The sequence below is a fragment of the Lissotriton helveticus genome, chromosome 5_1 (assembly GCF_964261635.1).
Source record: "Lissotriton helveticus chromosome 5_1, aLisHel1.1, whole genome shotgun sequence".
Classification (NCBI taxonomy): domain Eukaryota; kingdom Metazoa; phylum Chordata; class Amphibia; order Caudata; family Salamandridae; genus Lissotriton; species Lissotriton helveticus.
Genome location: NC_136065.1, coordinates 210,237,975 through 210,258,456, shown reverse-complemented (window position 1 = coordinate 210,258,456; position 20,482 = coordinate 210,237,975). Strand labels below are relative to the sequence as shown.

At 45.9% G+C, this 20,482-nt stretch overlaps 1 protein-coding gene across 10 annotated transcripts in view; it reads left to right on the top strand.

Annotated features, from left to right (window-relative positions):
* Window positions 1-20,482, top strand: part of EHMT1 (euchromatic histone lysine methyltransferase 1) — a 984,283-nt gene that overhangs the window by 519,881 nt on the left and 443,920 nt on the right. For all 10 annotated transcript variants that reach the window (XM_078642016.1, XM_078642018.1, XM_078642009.1 and 7 more), the window contains 2 exons: window positions 16,431-16,574; window positions 18,031-18,257. In XM_078642016.1, the coding sequence (XP_078498142.1) occupies window positions 16,431-16,574; window positions 18,031-18,257 (371 nt within the window). The remainder of the gene's footprint in view (window positions 1-16,430; window positions 16,575-18,030; window positions 18,258-20,482) is intronic.

Below are 20,482 nucleotides of genomic sequence, written 5' to 3'. Positions count from 1 at the left end.
ACTCGCATCCGAGCATACCCTTCCACGCTTGTGGTGGCCAAAAATATTTACAGAGGGGGTGGTGATGGACAGAGTATTCTGAATTAAGCAGAACACTCCTACCCAGTCCACAGATCAGGGCTTGATCCATCACCGTTTTTTAGCTCACTGCACCATCCCAGTTCAGAACCTGGCTATATGCAAATTAGTCTGTTCCTGACCCAGTGCATCATGGGAACAGGGCAGACCAAACTACCAAGCCAATTCTTCACTAGAAAGGAAAAAAGCTTCCGGGGACCGGTTTCTGGCATTACAGCCGTCTTCGGCTCGGCTTGCTTGAATCCTGATGGTGCAGTGAGCAAGGGACTCGCATCCGAGCATACCCTTCCACGCTTGTGGTGGCCAAAAATATTTACAGAGGGGGTGGTGATGGACAGAGTATTCTGAATTAAGCAGAACACTCCTACCCAGTCCACAGATCAGGGCTTGATCCATCACCGTTTTTTAGCTCACTGCACCATCCCAGTTCAGAACCTGGCTATATGCAAATTAGTCTGTTCCTGACCCAGTGCATCATGGGAACAGGGCAGACCAAACTACCAAGCCAATTCTTCACTAGAAAGGAAACAAGCTTCCGGGGACCGGTTTCTGGCATTACAGCCGTCTTCGGCTCGGCTTGCTTGAATCCTGATGGTGCAGTGAGCAAGGGACTCGCATCCGAGCATACCCTTCCACGCTTGTGGTGGCCAAAAATATTTACAGAGGGGGTGGTGATGGACAGAGTATTCTGAATTAAGCAGAACACTCCTACCCAGTCCACAGATCAGGGCTTGATCCATCACCGTTTTTTAGCTCACTGCACCATCCCAGTTCAGAACCTGGCTATATGCAAATTAGTCTGTTCCTGACCCAGTGCATCATGGGAACAGGGCAGACCAAACTACCAAGCCAATTCTTCACTAGAAAGGAAACAAGCTTCCGGGGACTGGTTTCTGGCATTACAGCCGTCTTCGGCTCGGCTTGCTTGAATCCTGATGGTGCAGTGAGCAAGGGACTCGCATCCGAGCATACCCTTCCACGCTTGTGGTGGCCAAAAATATTTACAGAGGGGGTGGTGATGGACAGAGTATTCTGAATTAAGCAGAACACTCCTACCCAGTCCACAGATCAGGGCTTGATCCATCACCGTTTTTTAGCTCACTGCACCATCCCAGTTCAGAACCTGGCTATATGCAAATTAGTCTGTTCCTGACCCAGTGCATCATGGGAACAGGGCAGACCAAACTACCAAGCCAATTCTTCACTAGAAAGGAAACAAGCTTCCGGGGACCGGTTTCTGGCATTACAGCCGTCTTCGGCTCGGCTTGCTTGAATCCTGATGGTGCAGTGAGCAAGGGACTCGCATCCGAGCATACCCTTCCACGCTTGTGGTGGCCAAAAATATTTACAGAGGGGGTGGTGATGGACAGAGTATTCTGAATTAAGCAGAACACTCCTACCCAGTCCACAGATCAGGGCTTGATCCATCACCGTTTTTTAGCTCACTGCACCATCCCAGTTCAGAACCTGGCTATATGCAAATTAGTCTGTTCCTGACCCAGTGCATCATGGGAACAGGGCAGACCAAACTACCAAGCCAATTCTTCACTAGAAAGGAAACAAGCTTCCGGGGACCGGTTTCTGGCATTACAGCCGTCTTCGGCTCGGCTTGCTTGAATCCTGATGGTGCAGTGAGCAAGGGACTCGCATCCGAGCATACCCTTCCACGCTTGTGGTGGCCAAAAATATTTACAGAGGGGGTGGTGATGGACAGAGTATTCTGAATTAAGCAGAACACTCCTACCCAGTCCACAGATCAGGGCTTGATCCATCACCGTTTTTTAGCTCACTGCACCATCCCAGTTCAGAACCTGGCTATATGCAAATTAGTCTGTTCCTGACCCAGTGCATCATGGGAACAGGGCAGACCAAACTACCAAGCCAATTCTTCACTAGAAAGGAAACAAGCTTCCGGGGACCGGTTTCTGGCATTACAGCCGTCTTCGGCTCGGCTTGCTTGAATCCTGATGGTGCAGTGAGCAAGGGACTCGCATCCGAGCATACCCTTCCACGCTTGTGGTGGCCAAAAATATTTACAGAGGGGGTGGTGATGGACAGAGTATTCTGAATTAAGCAGAACACTCCTACCCAGTCCACAGATCAGGGCTTGATCCATCACCGTTTTTTAGCTCACTGCACCATCCCAGTTCAGAACCTGGCTATATGCAAATTAGTCTGTTCCTGACCCAGTGCATCATGGGAACAGGGCAGACCAAACTACCAAGCCAATTCTTCACTAGAAAGGAAACAAGCTTCCGGGGACCGGTTTCTGGCACTCCCTCACCAGACCAATCTGAAGGGGAGGGATATGATGAAGAGGACCAATACACCTTCCCCATCAATGAACCAGATGCACATCCAGATGCATATGATGACATTGGTGACCAAGGCACCCAGAGTGTGGGGCAAGATCCACAACCATTCAGTGCACGTGCATCCCCAACAGAGGATTCTGCAGGTTTTCATGCACTAATTGAGAGGGCAGCTGCTAATCATGATGTGGACATGCATGCTGACCCGGTTGAAGAAGACTTTCTCTTTGACACGTTTTCAGTCTCTGAGAGGACTGTAAAGACACTGCCTATGCTCAAGGGAGTCCTCAAACATGCTGCGGACATCTTTAAGGAACCCACTAGGGCGAGAGTGGTCAATCCACGTATTGAAAAAAAGTACAGACCAGCACCTGCAGACCCTGCATACATTCGGGGACAGTTGCCGCTAGACTCCCTGGTGGTCGCCAATGCCCGCAAACGGGCCAACTCCCAAACAACGGGTGAAGCTCCTCCCCCGGATAAGGAGTCCAAGGTGCTAGAGGCAGGGGGCAAAAGAGTAGCTGCACAAGCTGCCAACTTTTGGCGTATTTCTAATACACAAGCACTCTTAGCACGTTACGATAGGGCGCATTATGACACCCTAGAACAGATTGTACAACACCTGCCTCCAAAGTTTCAAGAGGGCACAAAACTGCTTATAGAGGAAGGAAAATTGATCTCCAACGCAGCCATCAAGTGTGCACTTGACGCCGCAGACACAGCAGCTAGGGCGATCAACACTAGCGTCATGCTGAGACGACAGGCTTGGCTCCGCATATCTGGGTTTAAACCTGATATTCAGACAACCATCCTTAATCAGCCAGTCAATCCTGATCGACTGTTTGGTCCAGATGTTGACACCACCCTCGAAAAGATAAAAAAGGACACAGAAACTGCTAAGTCCATGGGGGCCCTACAGTCACAACAGTTTCGTGGCAACAATTTTCGTCGCTCAGGTGCACGTGGAGTCACCAGAGGACAAATGGGTCAACAATCTCAATTCTCAAAAGGTGGAGCACAATCCTCGTTCACAAAACAGAACAAGGGTGGTTACAGAAATAACAGCAACAGAGGTCGCGGCAGAGGAAACAGCTCCCGCTCCTCTACCCCAAGCAAACAGTGACTCTCTGTCACTGCCCCCCGACCACTTAACACCTGTCGGGGGGAGACTGCAGCAGTTCCTGCCCGTCTGGAGAAACATCACCACAGACAGGTGGGTGCGTCAACTAGTCCAGTATGGTTATTGCCTAGAGTTGAAATCCACTCCACCCAACATCCCGCCAAGGCAAAGGCCTATGTCCGCAGAGCACTTGCACTTATTGCAGCAGGAGGTAGTGGTGATGCTGCAAAAAGGCGCAATCGAGCTCGTGCCAGTGGAGGAGGAAGGCACAGGGGTGTATTCCCTGTACTTCCTTATCCCAAAGAAGGACGGATCTCTCAGTCCCATTCTGGATCTACGTCCCCTAAACCTGTATATACTGTCAGAACATTTCCATATGCTCACACTGCAACAGATTCTTCCCTTATTAAACCAGGGGGACTTCTTAGCAACCTTAGACCTCAAGGATGCTTATTTCCACATACCACTACACCCGTCCCACAGAAAATACCTCAGGTTCACTATCCAAGGCAAACATTATCAGTTCAAAGTCCTACCCTTCGGAGTCACCACAGCCCCAAGGGTGTTTACAAAGTGTCTGGCGACAGTAGCGGCGCACCTCAGGAGGCAGGGCATCCATGTCTACCCCTACCTGGACGACTGGCTCGTTCAAGCCAAGTCAGAACAACAGTGTGCCGCGGACATGTCGACTACCATTCACCTCCTTCACGATCTAGGTTTCTCGTTGAACTACCCAAAGTCGCACCTTCAACCGGCGCATGTCCGGCAGTTTCTAGGCGCGACAATCAATACCCTGACAGCCGTGGCTCAACCAAACCAAGTCAGGATAGACAGCATGCAGTCTCTGATCCAGAAGTTCAGATCACAACACTCACTTCCAGCGAGAGTGTTCATGCAGTTGATAGGCATGATGGCCTCCTGCATCTTCATAGTCCCTCACGCACGGCTACATATGCGCCCGCTCCAGGAGTGCTTAGCAAATCAGTGGACACAGGCTCAGGGACAATTAACAGACCTAGTGTTGGTTACCAGTCGGGCATACGACTCTCTGCATTGGTGGACTCCACACAACCTTTGCAAGGGCCGACTGTTCCAGGAGCCAGTGCCACAGATTACCCTGACAACGGACGCATCTCTCCAGGGATGGGGAGCTCATCTGCTCAATTACACTGTGCAGGGACTATGGACGACGCAGCAACAGAAGATGCACATCAACTATCTGGAACTGATGGCAATCTTCATGGCACTCAAGTCCTTCATTGTACATCTGTGCAACAAGGTAGTGTTGGTCCGGACAGACAACATGACCGCGATGTACTACATTCAAAAGCAGGGGGGCACCCACTCGCCACAGCTGTCTCATCTGGCTCAGGGCATGTGGCGGTGGGCCATTCAGAGGAACATCTTCCTCATGGCAGAACACCTCCCGGGCAAGGACAATCTAATGGCGGATCTGCTCAGCAGACACAGCCATCAAATGCACGAGTGGGAGTTACACCCATCTGTACTCCACCCGTACTTCCAGCAGTGGGGTCATCCGGAGATAGACCTGTTTGCAACAAAAGAAAACGCAAAATGCCAACACTTTGCCGCCAGGTTCCCTCACCCACAGTCGCAGGGGAATGCGATATGGATGAACTGGTCAGGCAAATTTGCGTACGCTTTTCCGCCAGCCCCTCTGATACCGCTGGTGGCAAGAAAGCTAAGGCAGCACGCGATGACTCTCATCCTAGTTGCTCCAACGTGGGCGCGCCAAGCATGGTACACCACGTTCCTCGAACTCTCAGTGGTGCCGCATCAAAGACTGCGCCTCACGCCCAGACTTTTGACGCAGAACCATGGAGAAATTCAGCATCCAGATCCGCAACAGCTCAACCTGGCGATCTGGCTCCTGAAGTCCTAGAGTTCGGATACCTTAACTTACCTCCAGAATGCATGAACATCATCAAGGAGGCAAGGAAGCCAACTACCAGAGCATGCTATGCTGCAAAATGGAAGCGTTTTGTCATTTACTGTACGGCTAATGACATCACCCCGCTAGATGCATCTATCCCTAACATCATTTGTTATCTGCTACATCTGTACAAGTGCAATCTAGCGTACACTTCCATTCGGATACATCTATCCGCCATCGCAGCATATCTTCAGAATAGGCAGCACCTCTCTGTCTTCAGAGTGCCGGCCATCAAAGCTTTCCTTGAAGGTCTGAAACGAGTCATTCCCCCAAGAACACCGCCAGCTCCGGTGTGGAACCTCAATGTGGTCCTCACCAGACTGATGGGACCACCATTTGAACCACTGCACTCGTGTGAACTCCAGTTCCTAACGTGGAAAGTGGCTTTCCTAATTGCTATTACGTCACTGAGGCGTGTTAGTGAGCTGCAAGCGCTCACAATCCAAGAGCCATTCATTCAGATTCATCCAAATAGGGTAGTACTACGTACTAACCCCAAATTCCTTCCGAAGGTGGTGTCACAGTTTCATCTCAACCAAACTATTGACTTACCGGCATTCTTCCAAAACCCACAAACGGTGGCGGAAAGAATGCTCCATACGTTAGACGTACGGAGGGCGTTGATGTACTACATTGACAGAACACAACACTTTAGGAAAACAAAACAACTTTTTGTTGCCTTCTCACCACAACACAAAGGCAACCCTATTTCCAAAGCAGGAATAGCCAGGTGGATTGTTAAGTGCATCCAAATACGTTATCAAAAGGCCAAGCGCACTTTAACGATACCCCCAAGGGCGCACTCCACACGCAAATTGGGAGCATCCATGGCTTTCCTAGGAAACATTCCTTTAGAGGATATTTGCAGAGCAGCCACGTGGATTACACCACATACCTTTACAAAACACTACTGTGTTGATGTACATTCCAAGCAGCAAGCTGCTGTAGGACAGGCTGTTCTCAAGACACTTTTTCAAGTTTCTGCAGCTGGCACGGGCAACCGCCGCTGATGGAGGGACTGCTATGTATTCTATGCTAAGATATGAATTTAGCAGCCCACATGCCTCGAACTGAATATGCTACTTACCAGTATGCATCTGTTCTTGGCATGTAGGGCTGCTAACATTCATATCGCCCACCCTCCTCCCCGGTGCCTGTCGCAGCTGCAGATATACTATTGTATTCAATCATTAGCATGGACATCCTTTACACTTTTCACTCCATCTTCTGCCACAATGGCGAAAAACAATCTGAGGATGGAGCCGATGCCCATGCGCACTGTAGTCCAGGGGAGGAGCCACCTATCTCAGGATACTTCGAAGACTCTTCCAGGACAACAATGTGCGATCATCCGGACCCAACACTAGGCGGCGATCTAATGCTAAGATATGAATGTTAGCAGCCCTACATGCCAAGAACAGATGCATACTGGTAAGTAGCATATTCAATCTCACGCACCGGCTGAAGGCAAAACTAAGTTCATCCTCGCTGAGAGTACACCTAGCAGTGATTGTAGCCTACACGAGAGGAGAAACAGGCAAGAGTTTCTTTATATCACAGGTAGTAAAGAGATTCCTGGAAGGGGCAAAGATGATCGCACCACCGAAGAGGATGCCGCCACCGGATTGGAACCATAACTTAGTCCTAACGAAGCTCATGAAAGCTCCCTTTGAGTCCATTCATAAGGCCTCCCTACAAATGCTGACAATGAAAACAGCCTTCTTGGTGGCAATCACCTCGCTGCGCAGGGTGAGCGAACTACAGGCGCTGACTCTGCAAGAACCCTACATCCAAATACACAGTGATAGGGTGGTGATGAGAACTGACCCACACTTTATGCCAAAGGTGGTGTCTAGGTTCCACATCAACCAGAAGGTGCAAATACCAAGCTTCTTTCAGAAACTGACCACGAGCGCAGAGAGGGCACTGCACACTCTGGACGCTAGAAGGGCAGTAATGCACTATTTATTTATTTTATTTATTTATTTCGACTTATATAGCGCATTATCACCCCGGGGTCTCTAAGCGCTGGGTCGGGTACACACCAGAATTCATATAGCCAATCATCAGATTACAACACACCCCATGCTTGCTGGAAAAGCACTGTTTTAATTTTTTTTCGAAAAGGCAGCAAATTGGATTCTTTGCGCAGTTCGATTGGTAGGCTATTCCAGACAGCTGGAAAGATGTTAGAAAAAGCACGACCACCCAGGGTGGACAGTCTGAAACGCGGTTTGGTTAAAAGGGTGGCTTCTGAGGAAAGCAACACCCTATTTATTTATGCACTACATAGAAAGAACCAAGGAGCACAGAAAAACAAAACAATTCTTTGTGTCCTTCGCAACCAGTTTCCTGGGTAAACCAGTAACAAAAGGAACCATTGCACGATGGACCCCACAAACGATACAATTCTGCCACAAGCAAGCAGACCAAGAACTAGCAGAAGGGGCGCAGGCCCACTCTACTAGGAAGAAAGGAGCAACAATAGCCTTCCTGGCTAACACACCCATTCAAGACATATGCCTGGCGGCAACAGGGGCTTCAGTGCACACGTTCACTAAGCACTACTGTGTGGATATACAAATGAACAAGGAAGCACAAGTAGGACAGAAGATGCTTTAACATATATTCAACAACCAACGCTCATCTTCCACCCAGCCGCCACAAACATAATAAACCGCTACAAAGACTATGCACAGCATAGTGAATCCAGAAAGATTCACGCTGCAAAACGAATAGTTTCTTACCGGTCGGTGTAGTTTTGCAGCTTGAAGATCTTTATGGATTCACTAGCGAACCCACCCACCTCCGCCAGAAAGATGAGGCTGGAGAAGCAGGTGGTAATATAAGGACAATACAGAAACAGACACCTTGAAGGACATAGCGGATAAATCACTTACTTGATCATTGCCAAAGGATTCATAAACAGAACACAAAATGAGAAAAAAAGAATCTGAAGATGGCGCCCCAAGGTGGGAGCTTCCGCTGGAAGCGTGCCGACATCACAGGAAGTACACCGAAAGGTGGGACACTGACGCCTACCTGGGCTACAACAAAAAAAACAACAAAAAAAACAAACAAAAGACTACGATTCCGGACCCAACCACTAGACCGCGGACTAATGCACAACATAATGAATCCAGAAAGATCTTCAAGCTACAAAACTACACCGACAGGTAAGAAACTATTCGTTCACCCTGATGGGTCAGCAAGATGTTCAGTTTGGATGGGGGAAGAATTCTGGCGTATACTCCAATCAGCTCCTCCTGCTGGTAGACATGTGCCCTGCATCGAAACCATAATAGTCTTGGCAGCCACAGGGTATGGCCGGCGACCATTGTATTGTTTCCGTTCGGGGGAGGACAAGGACCAGCCCCCACAGTCACTGAAATGGAGGCACCAACCTTTTACTTTCTGTGAAGCACAGGCCTCTCAGCTGACCATTCCCAGGCCTGTTCCAAAGACTCGAAGTACGTTTTAGAGTTGAAAATCACCTTCAGTCTCTCTGGGAAAAGCAGCATACATTGAAGGTTGAGAGCATAGAGCTTCTGCTTAACTGCATCAATAGAATGTTCATGCTGTTCGACCATCCATGAGTAGTCGGGGGTGGGGGGGGGAATCATTATCCATGAAGCCTGGAAAGAAAGGTCAGATCATCCCCTACCCTGTCGGAGGATGGTGTCCCCGTCGCTATGGTTAAAAATCCGGGTGATGAGCAGGCATGTCCGGGCACAAGGCCTGGGCCTCTGGGCCCAGTACCTGGGTGTATGTTCCACTCGAAACAATGACAACAGCTTGTTCTCTAAGAAGTGCTCCACTTCTAGAGCCTCCTGGAAGCCAGCCAAGCAAAGTTTATTCCTACGCGACCTGTTCTCCGCATCTTCAGCATACCCCTCGGGCACCTCAGTCAACTTTCGCTCTCCAGAAACCTGTTTCTTAAGGGTGGCCACCTTGTCCTCCACCGAGGACACACGACCCTCCACCTCAGTGAGTTAGTGCTGGAACCTGGCTCTGTATATACTATACCAAAATGAGATATAGTGTGCAGAGTCCATTGGAACCCCAGATGTAGGAAGAGGTCAAATTAGATCGCACCGTACTTTCTATTTTTGGTAGTGTGGGTGAGCAGTAAGGCTTTATCGGAGGGTAGTGTGAAGCATTTGTTGTACACACTCAATCAGCAAATGATGTCACACACTTAGACTGAACTCAGACCAATTTTGTTTGTATGAAAATATGACGTTATTTTATGTTCGAGGCATATGAGCTGCAGATTACACATTGTCCATAGATCGCCACCTAGTGTTGGGCCTGGATGTTTGCAGTTTGTTGTTGTCCTGAAAAGTTCTTTGGAAGTCACTAGATAGGTGACTCCTCCTTTGGACCGCATTGCGCATGGGCATCGGCTCCATCCTCAGATTGTTTTTTTCCGCCATCAGGCTCGGATGTGTTTCCTGCGCTCCGGTTTGGAACCGAAATTCCTTCGGCGCGCAATTCTCACCCAGTTCGACGGTATTGTTTCAATCGCGCTCCACATTGACGCGATTCTTCACCACTTCGAAGTCTTCGATTCCGGTCATAGACGAAGTCCTTCGGGCCTACCTAGGCCTCATCTTCTGGCTCATGGAATGGACCCCATTCAAGAAGTGCCTCAATATGGGTCGAAGTTTCCCCACATCGATCTACATGAGGTGTGCAACCTTTGCCTCTCACCGGAGCACAAGGCCAAAGACTGTTCCGCTTGTGCCTCTTTCCGCTCCAAAAAGACGCTTCGGGTCCGACGAGCTCGAAGAACAATGGCTCGCTCGTCAGCTTTGATCCCCGATGACCTCTTTGGAGAGGGCGTCGACGTGCCAGAACACCAGCACGCTGAAGAAAGTGCCAGCTCCTCTGATGCCGAAGATTCAGACATCTAGGACATCACTCCAGCTCAACGGGTCATAAGTAAGACCGTCGACCCCAACCCTTCCTCGACCCCCTCAAAAAAGGCTTCAGTCACACCCTCACCTTCGGGCCCGGGTGCACACCTAGAGACTGCTTCCCACGCCCCGCCTTCGGGCCCGGCAAAGAAGCCTACTAAGCCTTCAGGCGGCTTGAGGTAGGCCTATTCCCGGTGGCGATCCGAAACACACACCAAAGAAGACTCCATCTTCTTCAACCACGCCGACTGCTGCTCCGACACCTAAGCACACGGCGCCGAAGACTGGCAGTGGTTCATCGATGCCGAAACGGCACTCGGAGCAGAGTAAAAATCCAGCACCTCCTCCTCCTCCAAAGAAGAGAGACATTGCAACCTCTCCATTAAGGGTCCCTTCTCCACCACCTCCCCCTACTGTTCCTCCTCCTACACCACATCATTCGCCTACAACATCCACTAATCCAGATGATGATGTGGATACAGACTCTGATGACACAGGTGGGGGTGCACATGACCCATCAGGGACCAATAGTCCCCCTCAGTCCCCTAATCCTTGGGATGATTATAACACCCCTGATGTGCCTTACGTCCCACAAGACGATGTATATTCTTCCAGACCTTCCCCACCAGAGGACACTATAGGTTTTAACCTACTAGTCCAAAGAGCTGCCCAGTACCATGGGGTTGACATGCACACTGATACCGGGGAGGAAGATTTCCTATTAGACACTTTTGATAACACACAAAGGTCTACTGCCATTTTGCCAATGCTTAAAGGTGTCACCAAGCATGCAATAGAGGTTTTTAAAGACCCTGTCAGGGCTCGGGTCCTCACCTCTCGAAATGAGAAAAAATGTAAGGCGGCCCCTACAGACCCAGTTTACATTAAAGGTCCAGCACCTCTAGATTCTTTAGTAGTGTCTGATGCACGTAAACGTGCTAATTCACAAACATCAGGTGAGGCCTCACCACCAGATAAAGAATCTAAGCTCCTTGACACCTCCGGTAAACGAACAGCGTCACAGGCAGCTAATATTTGGCACATTGCCAATACCCAAGCGTTGTTGGCAAGATATGATGAACTGGAGTCCATAATGCAGCATCTACCAGACAAATATAAAAATAGGGACAATGAGCTCATACAGGAAGGTAAAAATATTATTAATACTTCCATTCGTTGTACCCTAGATGCTGCAGATACTGCCTCAAGGGCAATCAATACCAGTACCCTTTTGCGGAGACATGCCTGGCTAAGTATTTCAGGTTTTTAACTTGAGGTACAAAATTCCATTCTAAATCAGTCTTTTAATGAGACACATTTATTTGGCCCTAATGTTGATGTGTCTTTAGAAAAAATGAAAAAAGACACCGACACAGCAAAATCTATGGGAGCCTTACAGCTGCAAGCTCCCAGAGGTTCTTTTCGTCGCTCATCATATAGAGGCAACACAAGAGGCTACTCCTCCGAAAGTCCCTTCACTTCCTACAAAACCCCTAGCCAATCCACATACAGTAAGGGCTATCAGAGAGGGGGTTACAGGGGTAACAACAATAAAGGCAGAGGCAAAACCAACCACTCCCGCTCTGCCTCCACCCCTACCCAATGACTTTCCTTCCCCCAACATTCCACTCCTGTGAGGGGGAAGACTGCAACAATTCCTTCTTGCCTGGATCAACATCACATCCGACAGGTGGGTGCGACAAATTATTCAGTCAGGTTACTGTCTAGAACTAACATCTACTACCACCCAAACAGCGTCCAATGTCACAAGAGCATCTATCACTGTTAAAACAAGAATATCTCTGCTAGAAAAAAGTGCAATAGAACCAGTTCCTCTGCACCAACAAAACAAAGGGGTTTACTCCCTATATTTTCTTATCCCAAAGGACGGCTCTCTAAGGCCTATTCTGGACCTCAGACCGCTAAACATATACATACAGTCAGACCATTTTCACATGGTCACACTCCAACAAGTCCTTCTTCTCCTGTTACAAAACGACCTCCTTGCTACTCTAGATCTCAAGGACGCATACTTTCACATTCCCATTCACAAGGCTCACAGGAAGTATCTCAGATTTGTAATAGACAGGCAGCACTATTAATTAAAAGTACTCCCATTCGGAGTCACAACAGCACCAAGTGTATTTACCAAGTGCCTAGCAGTAGTGGTAGCACATTTACGAAGACAGCACATCCATGTCTTCCCGTACCTTGATGACTGGCTCATAAAAGCCAGTACATACAACCAGTGTGTGGAACGCACTCACACCAAGATCCAACTGCTCCACAACTTGAGGTTCAAAATAAACCACACCAAGTCTCATCTGCAACCATCCAAAGTACAACAGTACCCCGGTGCTACAATAAACACCTCAACAGCGCTAGCTTATCCCACTCCAGTAAGGATAGCCAGCATGCAAACTCTTCTTACAAAGTTTCAGCCACAAGACTCCCTTCCAGCACGAGTGTTCATGCAACTCATAGGGTGAGGCATCCTCTTGCATTTTCATAGTGCCCCCATGCAAGACTTCAAATGCGTCCTCTGCAAGAGTGCCTATCACGTCAATGGAACCAGGCTCAAGGTCAATTAACAGACCTAGTGTTGGTAGACGGTCGGACTCATCGCTCTCTGCAGTGGTGGAACACCAAAAACCTTTCCAAAGGGCGACCGTTCCTAGAGCCAGTTCCCCAAATAGTCCTGACAACGGACACATCGCTCTCCGGCTGGGGAGCCCACCTACTGCAACACACCATGCAAGGCAGGTGGACATCACAACAAAAGTTACTCCATATCAATCACCTGGAGTTACTAGCTATATTCCTAGCACTGAAAGCTATCCAAAACAAGTATCAAACAAAGCTGTGTTAGTCTGCACGGACAACATGACAGCCATGTACTACCTTCAGAAACAGGGCGGAACACACTCCCTGCAACTTTCTCGACGAGCTCAGGACATATGGCGGTGGGCTATACCTCAAAACATATTCCTTCGAGCCCAACATGTTCCAGGAGTACAAAACACCATAGCAGGTCTGTTAAGTCGTCAAACACAACAGACCCACGAGTGGGAACTTCATACGCAAGTTCTTCAACCATTCTTTCAGATGTGGGGACAACCTCAGAAAAACCTCTTTGCCACTCACGAAAACGCAAAATGCCCAAACTTTGCCGCCAGATACCCACACCCATTGTCCAAAGGTAATGCGATATGGATGAATTCTTCAGAACTATTTGCGTACGCTTTTTCTCCTCTCCCACTACTTCCGTTAGTGGTACGCAAACTACAGCAACATTCACTAACGCTCATCCTAGTCGCTCCAACTTGGGCCAGGCAACCGTGGTACACCACGCTGTTGCAGTTGTCTGTAGTACCACACCAAAAACTAAACTTATCTCCACGCCTATTAGCACAGAACCATGGAGAGATCAGACACCCGGACCCAGCTCAGCTCAACCTAGCGATCTGGCTCCTTAGGTCATAGAGTTTGGTTACCTCAACCTTCCCCCAGAATGTATGAACGTTATCAAAGAAGCTAGACGCCTCACTACTAGAGCATGTTATGCCGCTAAGTGGAAACGGTTCGTCATATACTGCCAAAACAACCAAATTAATCCTTTAGACGTGTCTATTCAACACATCATAGGATATCTATTACACCTTCAAAAGTGTAACTTAGCCTACACATCTATCAGGCTACACCTCGCTGCCATCGCAGCATACTTACAAAATAGACAGCACGTATCTCTTTTTAGAGTACCAGCTATTAAAGCTTTTATGGAAGGACTCAAAAGAATAATTCATCCCAGGACGCCACCTGCACCAGTGTGGAACTTAAACGTAGTTCTCACAAGATTAATGGGACCTCCCTTTGAACCATTACATAAATGTGAATTGCAATTCCTAACCTGGAAAGTAGCTTTCCTAGTAGCCATTACTTTTCTCAGAAGAGTTAGAGAACTACAAGCATTTACCATTCAAGAACCCTTTCTGCAAATGCATCATAACAAAGTAGTTCTTCGTACTAACCCTAAGTTCCTTCCTAAAGTCATTTCACCATTCCATCTAAATCAATCTTTTGAGCTGCCCGTATTTTTCTCGCAGCCTTAAACAGTCGCAGAAAGAGCTCTACATACCTTAGATGTCAAAAGAGCATTACTATACTATATCGAAAGGACACAAGCTTTTCGTAAAATAAAATAGCTTTTTGTGTCTTTCTCACCGCCACATAAAGGCAATCCCATATCTAAATCGGGGATCGCTAGGTGGATTGTTAAATGCATACAAATATGTTATCACAAAGCCAAACGTACATTAACAATTCCTCCAAAACCCCATTCTACAAGGAAAATAGGGGCTTCAATGGCATTCTTAGGGAACATTCCCCTAGATGATATATGCAAAGCAGCCACATGGTCTACACCGCACACATTCACAAAGCATTACTGTGTAGATGTGCAAACTAAACAACAAGCCACTGTGGGCCAGGCTGTACTAAAAACTCTGTTCCAAACAACTGCTGCAGATACAGGTGGTTGCCGCTAAGGGTGGGTACTGCTATACAATCTATGCATAGTGTGTAATCTGCAGCTCATATGCCTCAAACGGAAAATGCTACTTACCAGTATGCATCTGTTTTTGGCATGTAGAGCTGAAGAGTTACACACGCCCACCGCCTCCCCGGTTACCTTTATCTGTTCGAGTATTTTCTTAATTAGATACAAATCAAATCACATGGACATCACTACCTCGTGTACAGCTCCATCACTTCCCTAATGGCGAAAAACAATCTGGGGATGGAGCCGATGCCCATGCGCAGTATCATCCAAAGGAGGAGTCACCTATCCCGTGACTTCCAAAGACTTTTCTACAACAAAAACAAACTGCAAACATCCGGGCCCAACACTAGGTGGCCATCTATGCAGTGTGTAACTCTGAAACTCTACATGCCAAGAACAGATGCATACTGGTAAGTAGCATTTTCCATATTGGTTTCACTTACCTTTTAATACTTACCAGGCGTTGTATTGTTATACATCCGCCCCAGATAGGGCAGGCGGGAGCGGGCAGACCTCGGTTGCCTAATGTTTACTCTTTTCTGGGGGATGGTTTTCCCGGGACAGTTCTCAATCGGCCCCAGGGCCATAAGATGGCATGGGAAGAAGGGCTAATTGCCTATGGAAATTACATGGATAAAATTGCATTTTGAGCCGAACCCTTTTTCTATGCCCCCACTTGACAGATCACCCTGATATCTTCAAGGACAAAGCCGTGGTGATTACATTTACACAAAAAAAAAGTTTTGCCAAGATTAGTCAAGCAGCACAAAAGTTATTAGCAAATCAAAAACGAGTATGCTATGGAGAATTTGTCCTAACGATAACTACAAAGTGTCAGCTGCCACTGTGTAAAATATAAATTTATTCAATAACGCTTTGAGATCAGTGAATATTCCATGATGGGAAACGTTAATTCTTTGTTGTCTCTAGTGAAATCAGTGTTCTGATGAAATATTTAGGGGAGGAGGAGGATCCTTGTACACGATTAACAAATGTTGAACTGACGAAATGTCTGTTATGTAAGTGTGAAGCTACTGTCTCCCTTAAAGCAGCAGTGCCCATTTTCAATTTTTGAAAGTAGCTACCTATCTGACTCTGCTTCCTTTTCCCTTTCTCTTTCCAATTACTTGCAAAATGGTTGGTTAAGCCCTTCCATGTCTTGTATGGGATGGCCACTTTCTAACTTTGTTTATTTTGAAGAGATACAAGGTTAATTCAGTTCATACTGGTTGTTATATGGGTATGAAACACTGTTTTTGGTAGATCTTATTTTATTTTCTAATATTGTAAAGAGGTAGTCCGTGTTATGAATACAATTCAGATCCCGACATAGAAGTATTATAATTGCATGCCAGTTACTTTTAATTCAGGAGTACACCCTATGCTATTGAATGCTCATGAATCCCTGAAACAGTGAGTTTTGCCAGTTTGTTATTGAAAACAAAAACTGTAATTTACTTGACTCAGATTCTTTGTCTCCTTCTTTTAGCTCAGTAAGTGCACAAATAGTGTGATAAAGTATGAGCTAATGCGCCCATCCAACAAGGTACATCAGTTAGTATTGTGCGAGACGCATCGAGGGCGAATGGTGAAGCACCAGTGTTGCCCTGGCTGTGGCTACTTCTGTATGGCGGTGAGTAGCTATTTGTCCTTTAGATATGCGGCAGATCTGTTCAATTACTTTATTGGGGTTCATTAAGTGTACTAGGCTGTTTAGTTGGTATGCTTACTGCTCATTTCAACTCCGTTCTGAACACTGTACATTTTATCTCATTTAGAGCCCCCTTATCTCCTAGCATTTGCAAGCATCGTCCTTTACTTAAAAGTCATCTCGCATCCTCGTAGGCCCAATACAAATTATAAACTATAGTTGTTGTTGTATGTTAAAACTAGTAATTGCATCCTGGAGCTTTATACAGTATTATGTTAAACACATTTTATATATTCTGCATGCTGTGCCATTGTTCTTGTGTGGTCATTTCTTTGATTTATGTATTTCTAAAGCTGACTTATAATTAAGCTTCCAGCCATTGAAACTTTCTTGGAAAATCTGCAACCCCATACTGACTACATTCTTACTTTTAATAATGTCATAAAATCGCTTTCTTACATGGAGCCAAAATCATCTTTGCCTCATTTCTTCAAATCCTCCTCTGTTTGTTACCACTCTTTACCTTCTGCAAGTCCAGTCATTTGACATGACTAGTCACATTGACCTTAGGAGAATTGTGAATTGTATTGGCTTCAGAAAAACCTGGACCATACGTGCAGCTACTTGTGACTATTTGGTCTGCTTGCACACCACCATGTGCATATGACTTAATTTGATAACAACTGTGCTACGTATTTCAATGATTAACAGCAAAGGGAAGCACTGATTCTTGCTAATGCTCCAACATCAGTTGTTTCTATGACAGGAGGATATGCATTCTCCATGTAACAAAAATATTTGTCTTACCACATATAGAAGTCCAGACTAATTCATTAATTTGTTTTCTTGATGGGTGTCATTTTGTTTGTTGTTAAAACAAACTTTTGTTATGCTGTTTTTAATGACTTACTGTCTTTTCATTTCCATTAATAAACTTAGACGTGCTTCCTAGGAAAGGAGGCTGATTCCTTTGTTTGGTGTCTTACTTAGAACTAGATAGACACTTACTGTTTTAATACAGATCTGACATATCTTCGTGTTGCAGGTGATGTACAAAATCCTTACACTCAAGCTAAATATCTGAAATGCTGCAATTAATTGTATAATTTGTTTTCTCTGGATACACATTTATTGAACCATTTTGATACATTACAAAAATACAGCCCATAGAAATATGCCAGTAAGTATCATTCCCACACGTATAAAAATACCACACACACACGCACACACCCACACACACACACACACACACACACACACACACACACACACATATATCCCTTTATACAACACTTTCTCTCTATACCCATGCACATTGTGTACTAGCACACTTAGCTCTTTGTGCGACTTTTATTTTCAAGTAAATAACAATTAGTTGTCTTGTTAAATGACTTTCAGTACTGATTGCCTATTCTTTTACCCCATTTGGATGATATAGGGCACCTTTATGGAGTGCCTTCCTGAAGGTGGCATCTCTCATCGTTTCCATAAGACGTGTGCGTCCATTGTTAATAACACAAGTTACTGTCCACACTGTGGGGAAGAAGTTCAAAAGGCCAAGGAGGTGACAATAGCAAGAGCAGATACCACCTCATCTGTCTCGGTCCACTGTGAGCAGGAAAAATCAGTTATCTCTGAGGGAAGGGCAGACACAACAACAGAAATGTAAGTAGACAAACTTTATTTCCATGATTTGAAGTAGAGCTCTAGCATTTTGTCACTTATTCTTGGGTTGTAGTGTATTTACAGAAATCCCTTCAGGCTCTGTCTGATTTGCCTATTTTTGAAAATATTTAGCTCTCCAGTTTCTGTTATTGCCATGTGTTGAGCATTGATCTGGGGGTTTTGGTAGGGAAATCTTGCAGGAACAGTACAGGTCTGCATTACCCATGTTGTCTAGCTGCCACAAATGTCCAGTATTGGAAGATTTTCCAGTGGGTGGGCCTCACTTGTATATGAATGTTTTTGCATGCCTCATATTGCCTTTTGTTAAGGAAAAAATGTCTGACACACTCTCCTAATATGGATGCAAGTGTGATCCTCCTCTGTCTCATGATCTATTTTGAACCCCAATATTCAAGGTACGCTGTGGAAATACACCAAACTGTAACATTTACATTTTGCTGTATGCCACTATTTTAGCTGCACGTTATGCGATCTCCAACATAGTGGCTATATTCAGAAAAATGTGGTAGCATACACACACACACTTGCCCTTCCTTCCTTCCTTAGTGTATGACCTATATTAATATCTTCTTATATGCAGCTGGTTAATGTTTGAAATAAAATAAGTGACCTTATAGTTAGGTCAACGCCAGTGACAACATTAATGTTTAGAACAAAAATGGACCAGGTATAGTTAGCAGACCTTACTATAACTTCCTCCCCCACCATGCACTGATTATGACCTCACATCACTCATGACCTGTTAAATTAAATCAGTTGAAATGTGTTTGTTTTATAGTTTTCATAGTTGCAGGTAACAACCATATTCCTTTTCTACCTATTATTATACAGATTGTGTCCAGCTATTGGGTGTTACTGTTTAGAAAACACATGTGCTCCTTATACATCATAGGTGTGCAGAGGTATTGAACACGTATTACCTCTTTGTTTTGAAAAGTGACTCTGTATTCAGGTGACAGTTGACGACTTATGTTCATTATGTTCCATGCAAGTTTTTCAGTACTGCAAGAAATGTTTCCAGAATGCCAAAGATTCTGCATAGTAAATACTAAATATTGTAAGCAACCTTGAGTTATTAGAATCATCTCAGCGTGGCAATTTCTACATAACATAAAAAAACAACAAGTACTAACCTATATACATGTGCTTCTTTTGCTTCGGAAGATGGGCTATTTGTAGTTTTCAGTATCAACACAAAGAGAGGCAGGGAGAGTCAAGACACCCTCTTAGTCCCCGGTAATCGCCACTCAACAAGAAAAGAGAGGTCTTGTGGTGTAGCAGTACCCACTTTATAGAGCAAAAGTAAATTGGGGGGAGAAAAACACCCCTTACCTGGCCCAACTTAGGTCGGTAAGAAAGCCCTCACACACTGACCTGGTCAGTGTCATGCTTCATCATCGGGCCCCACCAAAAAGGTCTAGTACCTTTTTGGTGTGCTGCGACGCCAGAATTACTGCGGAGCAGGTATTGTGAAATAGACGTGCGAATGAAAATATATTAAAAGTGTCTAGAGAGTATCAAAAATTATTTTAATAAAGGATCCCTCAGACACAGATAAAACAATTATGTGATCGGAATTTTTAGACAAAAGTGATGGTTTGGTTAATTCCAGTTAATTTTAATATCAGTCGACATGTTTCTGCCTATGAAACGGCGTAAATTTACCAGGCATTCTTCAGGACTCATGTAGCGTACTAAACCCTGGGTGGGGCCCGATGATGAAGCATGACACTGACCAGGTCAGTGTGTGAGGGCTTTCTTACCGACCTAAGTTGGGCCAGGTAAGGGGTGTTTTTCTCCCCCCAATTTTCTTTTGCTCTATAAAGTGGGTACTGCTACACCACAAGACCTCTCTTTATTTGTAGTTTTCACCACAGTATGAAGGCTGCAGGTAGTATGATACCTAGCACCTTCAGAGCTTGGTTATTTTAAGTTCATAGTCTCTCCTTGCTGTATTTCTCATAAGAGTTTTACTGTCTGCGAACCATGTGGTACAGGGTAATCTGTTTCCATATAGTAAACTTTGCTAACAGTACCCTCTTTTCTACTCCTATCCACTTCATTTCTCAATGTAGGTTCAGTGACTGTGAGAGTTTTGATACAGATTAAAACAGTCCGTAATAGGACATTCATTTTGGAACTGACGTTGAGTAGCCTGAGGAGCTTGGTTTTCTCTGAACAGTTGTATACATATTGAAGACTGT